This window comes from Canis aureus, chromosome 14 (genome assembly GCF_053574225.1).
Source record: "Canis aureus isolate CA01 chromosome 14, VMU_Caureus_v.1.0, whole genome shotgun sequence".
Classification (NCBI taxonomy): Eukaryota; Metazoa; Chordata; class Mammalia; order Carnivora; family Canidae; genus Canis; species Canis aureus.
Genome location: NC_135624.1, coordinates 22,194,604 through 22,209,265, shown reverse-complemented (window position 1 = coordinate 22,209,265; position 14,662 = coordinate 22,194,604). Strand labels below are relative to the sequence as shown.

At 39.0% G+C, this 14,662-nt stretch overlaps 1 protein-coding gene across 4 annotated transcripts in view; it reads right to left on the bottom strand.

Annotated features, from left to right (window-relative positions):
• Window positions 1-14,662, bottom strand: part of COL14A1 (collagen type XIV alpha 1 chain) — a 216,711-nt gene that overhangs the window by 104,235 nt on the left and 97,814 nt on the right. For all 4 annotated transcript variants that reach the window (XM_077847081.1, XM_077847080.1, XM_077847079.1 and 1 more), the window contains exons 20-23: window positions 14,103-14,232; window positions 9,959-10,081; window positions 8,452-8,601; window positions 5,096-5,212 (exon numbers count right to left, since the gene is read on the bottom strand). In XM_077847081.1, the coding sequence (XP_077703207.1) occupies window positions 5,096-5,212; window positions 8,452-8,601; window positions 9,959-10,081; window positions 14,103-14,232 (520 nt within the window). The remainder of the gene's footprint in view (window positions 1-5,095; window positions 5,213-8,451; window positions 8,602-9,958; window positions 10,082-14,102; window positions 14,233-14,662) is intronic.

The window sequence follows — 14,662 nt, the reverse complement described above, 5'->3', positions numbered from 1 at the left end:
CGGAACATAAAGACTCCTAACTCTGGGAAACGAACTAGGGGTGGTAGAAGGGGAGGAGGGCGGGGGTTGGGGGTGAATGGGTGACGGGCACTGAGGGGGGCACTTGACAGGATGAGCACTGGGTGTTATTCTGTATGTTGGTAAATTGAACACCAATAAAAAATAAATTTATTATTTAAAAAATTAAAAATTAAAAATAAAAATAAAAAATATTTTTTTTCTTTTCAAATATACTACCAAATGATGAAATTAAAAAAGTTGCTTGGGTGTTTTTGAAGTCATATCTCACTGTGACAGGAATTCAATAGTAAGAAAATGCTTGTAAACCCTGAACTCTGCTTTACTCATGCCCAAGTTCAGTCTGTGGCTCCTAGGCCCAAAACCCCACACGAGCTGCTTCTTTCTAACCTTTACCCACAACTTTGGAACCTCTTGCAAGCTTTTGTGAGTCACCTGTAAAACAAACATCCTATGGCATGGGTATTAATCCATCTCCATAAAACCTTCCAGGAACTCTCCAGGAATCAATTCTAGAAAGTGCTTTATTGAGATCCCTATTTCTTATGGATACGCATGTAGTTTATAGACCCTCGACAATAGAATATAAATGGATTTTACCACTAAAACAACAAAGAAATCTCAAAACCATTGGAAAACTGGAATATGCACTGTAAAATTATTGGGAAATGATATTGCTTTAATTCCCAATAATAACAAAGAAGGGTTACATGAATGGGGATGTATCCATGTTGCTTTTGGCATGTGTGATTTAGGTCTAATGGCTTTGCCTTAAAGGAAAAACATTTAAATTGATCAAATGATGACTAATTTCCTCAACTCCTTGTTCCAAAAGCAAGGAGTCAATTTATTTCTTGGGAAACAGGGAAGAAATTCTCTCTTGGTGCCTTCATCCTTATGAAGCAAGGCTAAATACATCGTCTGGGTTATTACTCTGCTGATACCAATGCCACCAGCGTGACTCACCAAAATGTCCTAGGAATAGTTACTGAGACCCACAAGCAAAGAATATCCAGAATCCAGAATACTCCGCTGGAATTTTATGACATAAATGCTTCCATCCCCAGGTCCCTCAACTACCCTGACCCGCAATCATGATGTTACCACTTCAAAAAGTTTAATCTTGAGGATATGTTTTCTTATGATCTTTTGCTTTGGATCTGGCACCTGAAAAGGAAGGCTCTCCACTATGCTGTGATTCTATTTGTCAATGATACTATAAAACTGGCATTTCAACACCCAAAGACAAAGTTGAGCATCATGTGAAACCTTCCTTAAGCAGTCTAGAAAGAAATTCACCAAGTTATGGAGATTAGGAAGGGAAAAAAGTATTTGGGACCACGTGGAATCTAAATACGTGAACTTCAAGGTAAATGCTATACCCAACCTTGGGTGCCAAGTCAACTCAAAAATAGCTAGAGAGAGGGACAGAATTCCAGAACATCAACAGAACAAATGGAGGCTCTCTTGATGTGTCTGAGCTACCCAAGATCAACTAGAAGTCTCTGACTTTTTTAACGAAAATCCTACTCTTTAATTTGGCATGTGGATGAGTGACTCAAACACAGATTTATTTCAGTTTCTCCTGAGAGGACCTCATCCTTCTGGTAATCTTTTTTTTTTTTTTTTAATTTCTTGGCTATAAAAAAAGTCATAATATTTACATGAGAAGAAGACATCTGTTGTTCCTGCCTGTTTTGCATCTATCTCTTCTTTCTTTGAATCTGTTGTTCCCCACTCTTTGTCTTTATGATTTGGGAAGGACTGAATAACAACCCTCTTCCCCTCCAGATACAGAGGTAGGAGGCAACCAAGTCTGACCAGTCAGTTTATTTCATGCCCTTGAACTCAATGACAGATTTAGGGGCATGTGACCCAAGCCAAGCCAATATGACTCAGTTCCTGGACTTTTGTTGGAATTATTGAGAAAGAGAAGCTCTCTTTTCACTCCGACTGGTAAAGCTGTAAGCTGGGAGGATGTCATTCTGGATCTGACTGGGGCCAACTCAGAGAATCCGGGTGAGCATAAGTGCAGAGCAGAAGAGAGCAAGACTTAGTTTTGATGACATTATGGGAATACTTAGATCCAGATGTGCCTGGTGCTAGACACTTCTAAAACTCCCAGCATATTAGCCAATAAATTGACCCTTTGCTTAAGTCTCTTTTACCTGCATTTCTACCCTTGACAAGCAAATCTGAATGATACAGCCTGACTACTTTATTCACAAAAACCTTGGAAATTTGTAGGTATTACTTCAGATAAAAGCCTTAGAAAAAGTAATTTAAAGAAACTAAAGCCCAGAGAAGTTGATCAGCAATTATGGTTAAAACAGAGGCCTCTCCACTGACTTCATCTCAGAATACAAGGGCATATGACCAGACCATGCAGACTATATTTTTAAAAAACTGGAAAAAATTACCTGTCAAACAGTAGGAATTTGTCAGAAGCATTCAAAAATAGGTCACTCTGGGACCAAGCTTTTCTCTAACACTTGGAGGAATTAGATCTCCTTTCTCTCTAGTATCTCCTCTGAGGTAGAAAGACTAAAATTTCTGCCCAGGCAGCATATGTAGCCAATGGGAGATATTACAAAGTTAAAACAAAGGGGGCTCTGAAACTCCTCTACCTATGGAAGAAACTCATCTGACCATAAGTCCTTCAAAGGCACCCATGCGGAAAATGGCTGCATTTCTCTGTAAAATAAAGGAACTCAACCTAAAATCAAGCTCATAGATACAAGAACAGCTTCTTAGTTGCCAGAGGCAGGAGTTGGGCTTGAGGGGATTGGGGCATGGATGGATAGGAGAAATGAGTGGAGATCAAAATATTTTTAAAAAAATAAAGAAAAAAAGCCCACAACCTAATTCCCCCTTACTCTAAAGTAGGAAGACTTTTCCTTGATCTAAACTATTCGCTAAAATATTTAAATGTATTCCTCACTGCTATCCCCACACTCCCTTCCCACACCCAACACGCCTCTTTGAGGCTGTGAATTACAAAGTGTTGCTGTCCGTTAATTAATATTACTCAGTTAGACAATTGGGTGAATGAGATGTAAGCTAATTGGACTCATAAATCTCTCAGCTACAAATGTTGATGAAAAATCAATTGAGCAACACTTTGTTCATTCTTGTTTAATTGAGGCTTCTATCAAGGCTTAGTTGAAGAGGTTTTTGGCAGCCTGGAAATAATAGTGAGGGAGTACAAGTTAACTTTGCTAGAAGATAAGAAAGAAATGTGGACTCATTTTTTTTTTTTTTTTTTTTTTTTTTTTTGCTAACAAAGGTCTTGGCTTCAGAAAGAGCTCTTTGAGGTTTTGGACTACCAGATCAAGGCTATCAGATATACCCATCATATTCTCTGAGAAAAATCCCAGTGCAGTTTTACAAATGTGCTAAAGACATTTAATTTAAAAATAATACATATGGAGCTCACTAATTCCATTGATAAAGCCAGTTTTGACATATCTTTATGTCAGTCTATATAATTATAATCTTTATGAAAGACAATGAATATCCATAGGAGCCTATGTCCCTTCACGTCAACTTCTTAAATAGCATAAGAGGATAAAAAAAAATGTGGGGTAGAGAGTGTGATTTTTATCCTTAGCGTTTTTCTTAAAGCCTAACCAATACAACTAAATGTCAACCCTTCCATATGAAAATGTGGCTTAGCTGGTTTTATAAAGATATATGAAACATAATTCTTTGAGATTTTATACTTGTTTCTCAAACAGTTGCATGGCTATCATATACTTTTGCTCACACATCCCATAAATCATATTAAATTAAACCAAAAAATCCGTATGACTTGTCCCGAGTTTTCCTTACTCTGTGTTTATCCCAGAATAAAGCCACTCCCATATGTTCAGTCACATCAGGCTAAAGGGATCCTCATAAGATCACAAACAGGGAATTACGGAATTAGAGACTTAGCACGTCTATTGAGACAATGCCTTGGCTGGGGTTGGCAGGAGTCTCTTCTTATGTTGCTTATGTTCTATTTTCATATTCTCCATGTATCTCCAAATCCTCTCACCACTTTACTAATCTGTGCTTTCTACTCTCTGGATTGAATAAGTGAGATTTCTGCACTTTGGATGTAGTTATAGCCTGATATATGGACTACTAAGCCCAGTCCCATTCAAACCCCCAGAATTAGCTCCTTCTGCTTTTTTTTTAAATGAGAACCATGATCATTTGTCAAGAAAGAAAATTTTTAACAATTTTATTACCAAATTTGAAAGATATTAGAAAGACCACTCAGGATTCTCCAGTGTCTCCCAGAATCTCCCCCAAATAACAAGACATATATTTTCTACTGATAATACAAATCAGATAAAAGTAATTTTTCATTATTTGATTTCACATTATCCAAACTGACAGTGTGAAAACAGGATGAACAGTCCCTAGAAACTCACTCTTTGGGAATCAGCCTTTGGCTGTTGTTCTTGAAACTTTTAATTGAAGTAAGCAGACATTTTTAGCGTTCCAACTTTCAAACAAAATCCCCAATTGTAAATGTACTTGAGAAAGGCAATAATAAAAAACCTGCCCATGATGGTATAGATATATTAAACCATCTCCTGAATGAATCTGTTGTTCACCAATTATCCCCCAAGATAAAATGAGTCAGTAAGGGAAGTCAGTAAAGTCAAACTGAGATCCCCATGGAGTAAATACCAAAATAATAATACCATATAATTTTCCTGTGTGTTAGTCCTGGTTATTTGTCTCTTACTACCAATAGCAGCTAACATTTCTTTGGAACTTAATGTGTCCAAAGCACCGTTGTAAGTGTCTCACATGGATTCACCTCAGCTTAAGCTGAGAATACCATACCATAAAATTGGCACTGGTTGTAGCCATTAACATATGAGAAAATGATCATTTGGAGACGCTAAGTAATTGGCTTAACTAGCCATCCTGACTCCATATCCTTCATGATCCATAATACAACACTGCCTCCTCAAGGGAGGGCTCTGGTCTAATGTAACCTACATGTTGTCCATAGAGATTTGCCTAGAATCAAGTAAACGAGTGCCCAACAAAATCACCTGTGATGGGTTGCACTTACCCTGGAGTGATTCTATAACCACCCTATAGGCAGTGGCATGACGATGCACCTGCCATCGAGCACACAAGCTGGTCATTTGAATCTGGTCTGCTTGAAGATTGGTCACACCTAAAAACACTATAATGAAATAGAAACATATTTATGTCACACTAAAGACAATGCCATAAATGTCCCCAAGTCTGAAATTAACTTTATTTAATGCAATAAAATTCTAATTCAAAGTTCACATAGCCACTGGTAGGAAATTCATCAACTCATAATAAATTAGTACACAAAAGATAATTATTTTATTACTGAAAAAACGCAGCTGCAAAACATTATGTGTAATATGGTCTGTCAGATATTTGTAAACAAAAAAGGAAATATCTATTTACAGGGAAAAGACCAGATACAATGGATGGGGAATTCTGGGTAATTTTTAGTCTTCCCTCTTTATTTGTGTTTTCTAAATATCCCACAATTAATAAATAATACTTTTATAATTAAAAAATTAAATACCATATGCACTTATCAACCACTGAAGGATGGCCTTGGCTTAAATAAAAGAGACTACAAAATTGACAAAAGGTAAGTCTTACTCAAACAGGAGCAATCTCATAAGGACTGGCCTTCAAAACACGATTGAAGGAGAATGAACACAGTTTTGTTTTGGGTTTTTTTTTAATTTTTTATTTATTTATGATAGTCACATAGAGAGAGAGAGAGAGGCAGAGACATAGGCAGAGGGAGAAGCAGGCTCCATGCACCGGGAGCCCGACATGGGATTCGATCCCGGGTCTCCAGGATCGCGCCCTGGGCCAAAGGCAGGCGCTAAACTGCTGCACCACCCAGGGATCCCCGAACACAGTTTTGAAGATGTAAAAATGAAAGATTTAACACATAAAAAATTATAAAAATAAACAGATTCCTATTTATTGTAGAACACTGTGATATACAAAAATGATTCATAGAAAGGTTTTTTGGGGAAGCAATAAAAATAATATTTCTTCAATACAAGAAGGAAGTAAATATATCTGATGTTAATCAGTTAGACTCAAACAGAGAAAGTAGAAAATTAATGTTTACTTTCTCTAATGACTTCTGACTTTTGTCCACAACTTTTTCTTACTTTTATCTACCTCACATAATAAAAATAGTTTAAAATTAGTTTTCAAAATGGTAAAAATGATCTTGTCTCATCAATATTTACATCTTCACATTGTTCCTTTCTGTTAGATCAGAGAGAGAGGACCCCTTTTCCTAAGGCCAAATCAATAAGCCCTCTTGTTCCATTAAAAAGAGGAAATCATTGATGATTTATGTCCCCATGCTAAATTTTAAAAAACGTACTCAATTAATTTATTTGCCATTGTATGGGCTTTTGCTTGGCTTGGGATAAAGAAAGAAAACAAATACTAAGCCCATCTAATTTTTACTTTAAGGACAGAATATAAAACAATACCATCTGTCTTTTAAAATATATTTGGGGGCACCTGGCTGGCTCAGTGGTTGAGGGTCTGCCTTTGGCTCAGGTCATGATCCTGGGGTCCCGGGATTGAGTCCCACATCCGGCTCCCTGCAGGGAGCCTGCTTTTCCCTCTGCCTTTGTCTCTGCCTCCCTCTCTTTCTGTGTCTCTCATGAATAAATAAAATTTAAAAATCTTAAAAATATATATATTTGGCATAACCAACATACTTATTGAAGGAGAGAAGAGGGTTGGAACAGAAGATGGAAAGAAGCAGAGAAAAGAGGGCAGAAAGTGACAAGACAGATCAGGGAGGGAGAAGAGAGACTAATAAAAAAAAAAAACTCATCGAGACAGGAAAAAAAGTGGCCCAGACAGAAAGAGTGATCTAGAAAGGAAAATGAAGATAAGCCAGTGAAGGGAAGAGATGGGGTGGGGGAAGGCACAGGAGGTTCTAAGTGCTCCTAAGGAAAGATGGTGGGATTGCTAATAATAGAACACCAGAGGGAATTCCCTTGGAGATCACCATGGTGCCCAGAGTGGCATCACTTCACCATCCCAGTACAAAAGTCAGAACCACAGGCCAAAGCCTTCCTAGATTTGTTGGGACAGATTATTTCTTCTAAGATTAAATTGATTTTGTAACCCAGCCTTTAAGGTCTTAAAATAATCCATTAAAAAAGATCCAGGAAGCCACTTCTAATGAAAAGCCTGGTCCTATCCAAAATGCAGGTGGCTAAACATATAGTCCTGGTTTAATATAGGTCCCATTCTTGCATCATTCTATTCATCAGATTAATTATTTGATTAGGGATGAGAGTGATTTATGGGCCAAGAGTGTAAAGCACAATTATTAAAATAATAATAATGGTTATTCAGTAGTGCTTGCCATATGGTAGCCACTTTTACATATTATTTCTATAAGCCTCACTATCAGCCTGTTATCTTCATGTTAGAGTCGAGAAACCTTGAGCTCAGAGAAGTGAAGTAATTTGCTCAAGGTCACAGCTGATAAGAGGCAGATTTAAGGCTTCTACTTTTGACTATCCTTCTCAAGTGTGGGGCATGCACAGTGGATAGCACTCAGCATGATTTTAATTAGCACACAGCCACCCCATTTTTATTTTCATTATTTATGTATTATCTTAAATGTGTATTAAAAATGCTGGTCTTAAAAAAATGCTGGTCTTCTGTTGTGGATAATTACGTGGTTTTGAAAAGTATTTAAGTTAAAAAAATTTAAGTCTATTTAAAGAAATACATTAAACAAAAAAAAGAAATACATTAAACAGATGGTGTGGAAGGATAACAAACATGAGGAATATGGAATATACATGCTGGAGTTTGGAAAACGTTGCATTATACCATGGGAGTCTGGATGTGGTATATGCCAATGAGGAGTCCCAGATGGTGTGCAGACAGCATGAAAACCCTTAAAAGGTAAAGAAGGAAGTCCTTTTTATATTTTTTTTATGGGCAAAAAGTGTGTGTGTGTGTGTGTGTGTGTGTGTGTGTGTTCACGTAGGGGGGGAAGGCAAAGACTCTGAAGAAAGGCAAACTCCCCCTCCCCACCACCCAACTTTGACTGGCGTTGGCCATGTCAGGCTACAGGCTGGTTGGAAAATTTCACCTAATGTGAAAAGTGCCAACAAAGACTTTCCAGAAGGAAATCCTATCCACCACCATCAAGTGATTTGAATGCCAGGTTCTGACATTCGGCCTGCCAACCGGGACTCTGAACTCCAGCCCTGAGTGAGGAGCACACCTTTCTTTCCATGAAACACCATCGAGAAAGGGCAATGCTGAGGAAAATAAAAACCCACTGCCAAGTTGAAGCACGGCTTGTGTTACAGTGAAAACAAAGCAGCAAAACCACATGCAGGGGCTGAGGCAACAGGACATTAGCCTTACGTGTTTTCACCACGCCCGTCAGAGCATCGCTGAAGCCTGAGGCCTGGGAAGCAAATATTTTCACATTGTAGTCCATTCCGCTGAGGAGGTTTGTGATAAGAATGGTGTTAATGCCGGATCCCACAAAAGTTTCTAGGGTCGGGCCAGCAACTGAGGGAGAAAGAATATATTTCAGTTACACCAGAACATGGAAAGATAGAAACACTCTTGACAGGATTTGTATTTACTCGACCGTGTTTCAGTCACCCAGGATTACATAGAAGACAAACAGCAGAGTTGGGGTTTGAACTTAGCCCCGTCTGGCTCTGAGAGTTACATACCTGAATGCCATGCAAGGGCTCTTTTTAGGGAACTAATCCTTTTCTCAAATATAGTGCTTTCCCTCGTGCTTTCTTAGAGAAGCTGGTCTGCCTCACAATCCACCATCACCATGTTGTAAGGCCTTCCCAGTGGAGCTACCATATTACCATAGGCTTTGGGGCCCTTGCCAAACTAAAAAAGTCATTCTCAACTGTCCCTTTGAAGACACCCAGCCTTGTCCTCCACAGGTATGCAAGGGGCAGTAGCAACAAATTTTATCATGGACACTGTACTCTACCTTGCCACATGGGGGTCCAGCGTAAATGTTACCACTACCAGTTCTATCCCCTCCTTTTAGCATTTTTTTAAGAACAAACAGATGACACTATTATTCCAAGGCCCTTGACCAGCTGGTTTCTTTGGGCCTTTACATTTTCACCTCTTTGTCAACCCAGTGGAGTCTTTGATTTAGCATTAAAAACATTCCTGGCTAAGTCCTATACAAACTTATTTACCTCTGCCTTTTCCCATCTGTGCTCCTTCGTTAAGAGTTTTGAGTTACTAACAAGTTCCTAAAATACTCCTCACTTTATTTCAGAACCCCTTCCAACAATCTGTTTCTGTATTTCCGTATGTATGTGTCATTTCAGTAGTGATTTTCGCATGCACCAAACTCTTCATTCAAATGACCACATATAACTCTTCCACTTGACTTAGAGCAAGATTTCTCAACCTCAGTGCTAGTGACATTTTGGGCAGGATAATTCCTAATTCTGGGGTGTGGGGAGCAAGTATTGTGACTTGTAGATGCCTAACAGTATTTGCCTGATGCCAACAGCAACCCCCGCCCCAAGTTGTAGCAATCGAAAATCTCTCTGTTGGGCATCAAAACTGCATCAGTTGACAACCACTGGCCTCAAACAAAGCTAGGCTGTGCCTAGGTTAGGTGCATAACAAGTATGTATTCTGCTGATAAACATGCCCAGTCATTTTTTAAGTAGGGTCATAACTCCATCCTTCTAATAATATCTACCCTAACACTGACTATACAAGGAAAAACATTTTTTTTAAAAAAGTAAGACCCTTCCCACTTCTCAAAACTAAAGATAAAATCAAAGATAGAAAATCAAAAGAGAAATAATTTATCTTAAAAACCATTCCAGATGCCTAATCATGGTAATAATATTTTTTACAAAGCATTACTTACCACTAACAGGTTTGTAGACAATCCTATAGCCCTTTACGGGGGAAGATGGGGGATCCCATGTAATGCGCAACCTGTTATACCATTCATCTGAGACCCGTAGGTTTTGGGGACCAGAGGGAGGCACTGCATAGAGAAAAGGGAAAAGAGTGGTTTAGTGTGGTTTCCATCTTTACAAACTATACTGTTAACAAAATGTAAGCTAGCTTCTCATAATGTTAAATTATTTACAAGTAAAAATGTATTAAAAAACACAGATTTTGAGAGTCTGTGGTTCTAAAAATTAAATAAATAGAAAATAAATGCTCATGATGAAACATTTTCATGTGAAGATCTGCACCTCATTCAAGGTCATTCTTGTTCCTTTTTATTCAGTTTACTATGAGTAAAACTGAATTGAACAGTGTTTATTACACATTTCTGTCTATTCACCACTGTGTTTCACTGTCAAGGTATGTTTGTACAGCAATATCAAGGGTGCTCCCACCATGGTAATGATGGTAATTATAGGAGGTAAGATTGTGGTGATTTTTTTTTGCATTCACTTTCATATTGTCTGTATTGTTTGAAATTATATATTATCAACCGAAAAGCTGGGGAAGAAACTCGATTTTCTTTTTTACATAAACCAGAAAAACAGCTGGTGTGCAGTTTCCTTGTTGACCTCAGTAAATGAACTGAGCTGAGAGTGTTAATTCAGATTCAAGAAATTATCTGAATCTTGGTTTGTACATATGCATATAGTAATTACAATATATTTTAAGTCTATACTGTAGACTTACAATCTATATGCTTTTATATTTTTATATTTACAATCAGATAGCTTTTATATTTTCAATTGTGTACATAGGCTCTTCCCACCCTTTTCAACATCCGTTAATTGGTCTTTGTAAACTGGCATTGAAACATTACAACAATGTTTTGTTGCACCAACTTTATAAACTTTTACAGTGCAATACATATCATTTTTCTGAGACAAACCAAAGGGTAACTTCTCAAGGTTCTTGCTGCCTGCCTTGGGAGCATTTGATAGGAGGTTCTTTTATATACATTTTTAATAGATGAAAAATAAACCAGATTGTAAATCCCTTTTTTTTTTTTAAGTTTAAGCCAAGCTTTTGGTCCAAATTGTGTAGGATAAGTTAAACTTAAATTGCATTCTCTTAACAAATATGATTGTATTTCTATTAGCATAGTTATGTTGAAATAAAGTCTTAAAAAGAAAAAAAAGAAATTATACATTATCGTTTACCAATGTTTTTCTTTTTCTTTCTTTTTCTAACTTTTTATCAAAACAGTAATCTATATGTGGACAACCTTTGTTTTTGTTTTATAAATTTTATTTTATTTTTTTTAAGATTTTTATTTATTCATGAGTGACACAAAGAAAGAGAGAGGCAGAAACACAGGCAGAGGGAGAAGCAGGCTCCATGCAGGGAGCCTCACATGGGACTCGATCCCGGGACTCCAGGATCACACCCTGGGCAGAAGGCAGCGCTAAACTGCTGAGCCACCCAGGCTGCCCTGTGGACAACCTTTGTAAACCAGTGTGCATACTGACAGGTACCACCATCATCATTTTTGTTGCTATTGGTGGAATGGAGTTGTGTTGACTACCGTTCAAACTAAGATCATCCACGAACATCTTGAAATAATTTTACTATATAGATATTGTTACATGTGGTGGTATTTTTGCAATGAGATTTAAGTCATAGTTCTATAGTAAAAGTCTTTAAATGGTTTTTATTTGTATGGCTGTATATATTTGCTCATTGTGGAAGCCTTTTACATATTACGCTAATTTTTGACATATGAAAGTTAAAAGTAGATCTTTGAGCCCAGGGCAACAGCAATTAGATGAAGCTCCTTTGCCTTCCCATCACCTCCTTTCCTTCTCTTTCCCTCCCCTCCCCACAGGAGCAGGGTTTACAGTAACTTTATGAGGTATTAGGGTATTAAAAATAATCCCAAACCAACTCAGAACAGCTGAATTCACTAATGCTTATTTTGAACCAGCAGCTAGGGATGACTGGGTAGCTCAGTGGTTGAGCCTGACTTCAGCCCAGGGCATGATCCTGGAGTCCTGGAATTGAGTCCAATGTTGGGCTCCGTACATGAAGCCTGCTTCTCTCTCTGCCTATGTCTGCCTCTTTCTCTATCTGTGTCTCTCATGAATAAATAATTAAAATATTTTTTAAAACCCAGCATTTACAGGATTTTAATGACTTGTACACTTAACTTGAAAAAGCCACACTTAGGTGCCCAAGTACAGAATTCAGCCCTTGCCACCATTCTGCATCTAGTTGCACATAACTGCTTGGTAACTGTGGTGGATTAAAGATAGGTGCATCTTTAACCTTCCTCCCAGTGGGTGGTGGAGGCAGGCAAACTTCAAACCTGGGTGGGTTCTATGAACACCTCGCCCAAAAAATTACAGCAGAAGTGACACTGTACCAGTGCCACACATAGCCTTTAACTTCCCTGACAATCTCTACTTTCCACTCTTAGGCTTCTGAGTCATCACTTAAGAAACTATGACTCTCCTGCTGGAAAGAGCACACGGAGAGGCTCAGAGGTGAAGCAGAGAGAAAGAGAGAGAGAGAGGCTCAGCTGAGTCCAGCTTTCCAGGCAACCCCACCAACATGCCAGACATGTAGGTAAAGTTGTCTTGGATGCTCTAGATCAATCCAGCCACCAGGTGACCTTAATCCGTACCAAGTGGAGCAGAATTTCCAGCAAGCCCCACCTAATTTCCTGACCTATAAAATCATGTACTGGAATAAAAGGCTTCCCATTTTATGTCACCAGGTTCTGGGGTAATTTATGCCAGCACAGACAACCACGCAGTAATGAAGACAGCTAAGACTTTGTAGTACTGTAACCAAGGGTGCTCCTTGGCTTGATCATCATGGCCAATCTACCCAAAACAGACACTGAGTGGTGCCCCCTCCATGCCACACAGAGCCACAGGGCCTTTGCACAGAAAAGCAAACAGTAGGAATGAAGTCCTGGGCTTCTGTGATGTGTTCTCCAAGGAGAGACAGACAAACAAAAAATACTCCTGTATTTGAGTAAACAGAAAATATCAGATGGCAATTAGTGCCATAGCATGATAAAACAACAACAAAATAACAATTAAAAAAAAAAAAACCCAGGTTGAGAGTTTAGAGAGCAAAAGCTACTTTGCATGGAGTAGTCAGAAAAGTCTGAGGAGGTGACTTTGAGCTGGAATCGAAATGACAAGAAAAAGCCTCCAATGCAACTACCTGGGGAAGGCCATTCTGTTTGGGGGAAATGGCCAGTCCATCAGTCCTAAGGTGAAAACAAGCTTCAAATGTCCAATGAAGAGCAGGAAAGGAGGTATGGCTGGGGCATTTGTGAAGGGATGAGATTACAGAAATTGGCAGGGCTCAGGTCTTAGAGCACCTTGTAGGACCAAGGGAAGGATGCTGCATTTTATCCTGAGTACAATGGGAGGCCCTTGGGAAGCTTGAAACAGAAGCCTGACATGAGATCATTTTTATTTTGAAAAGCTTCTTGGGCTGCCATGAGGAGAACAAAGGATCCAAGAGTGGAAGCACTCATTTTAGTGACAGAGAGTGAGGCGTGGATCAGGGCGGAGCAGTCAGATGAAGACAAGACGACTGGCCCGAGGAACACATGTTGGAGAATCAACAGGACTTGTGATGACTTAGATACTAGAAGAGGAAGACTTAGTTGTTTGTTAAGTCTTAGCTTAACTACACAAGAGGGATCCCTGGGTGGCGCAGCGGTTTGGCGCCTGCCTTTGGCCCGGGGCACGATCCTGGAGACCCGGGATCGAATCCCATGTCGGGCTCCCGGTGCATGGAGCCTGCTTCTCCCTCTGCCTGTGTCTCTGCCTCTCTCTCTCTCTCTGTGACTATCATAAATAAATAAAAATTTTTTAAAAAAAAATTTAACTACACAAGAAAACTGAAGCCCAGAGCAATTGCTCACTTGCCCAAAGCCATACAGCTTGCCCAGGTAGAGACAAGATTCAAACATGGATTTTCTGTCTCCAATCTCTTTTGCTCTTTTCACCCCGTGCTTTCAGGGCACACTACCGGGGATGGGCATTTTCAATTAATTAGTCAGCTAGTGTGCACAAGGAGAAAGCTTCACTCACAGGTTTTTCCAGGGGCAGAGACGCTGACACCTTCTCCATCATCATAGATGGGAGTCACCGTGACTTTGTACTCCGTATTGGGAAGGAGAGGCTTCAGAAGGAGATTGTTCTGGCTTCCAGGCACCATAACCTGAAAAGAAAGGCAAAGGGTCATGGTCTTAGTGAAGACCTTTGTTTCTGTTGGTCTACTAATGGAGCAAGACGATGGGGACCTTGAAATAATCAAAAGGAAGGCAATGTGGTTGGACAGTGATGAGAAAAATAAGCATCCATGCAAAAGCATTTCTCTCTAGAATTCCCCTACAGCAGCCCTTAGTTTATAACTTCTAATGCAGGTTTCAATGTGAAGAAAATAAGCTCTGGGGACAGACATCTCTCTTGACATCTCTTCTCTTGACATCTTTTCAGCATGTGTAAAGTACCTAGAAGTGAGAATAGTCGTCTATTTGGAAAGCAGGTGTTTATAGCTGAGGAGTGTTCATTCTATAACCCAGCCTGCTTATCATTTTTTATTCTACTTAAGTATCCTCTTGAAAATCCAGCCTTCTCTTCTTTACCCT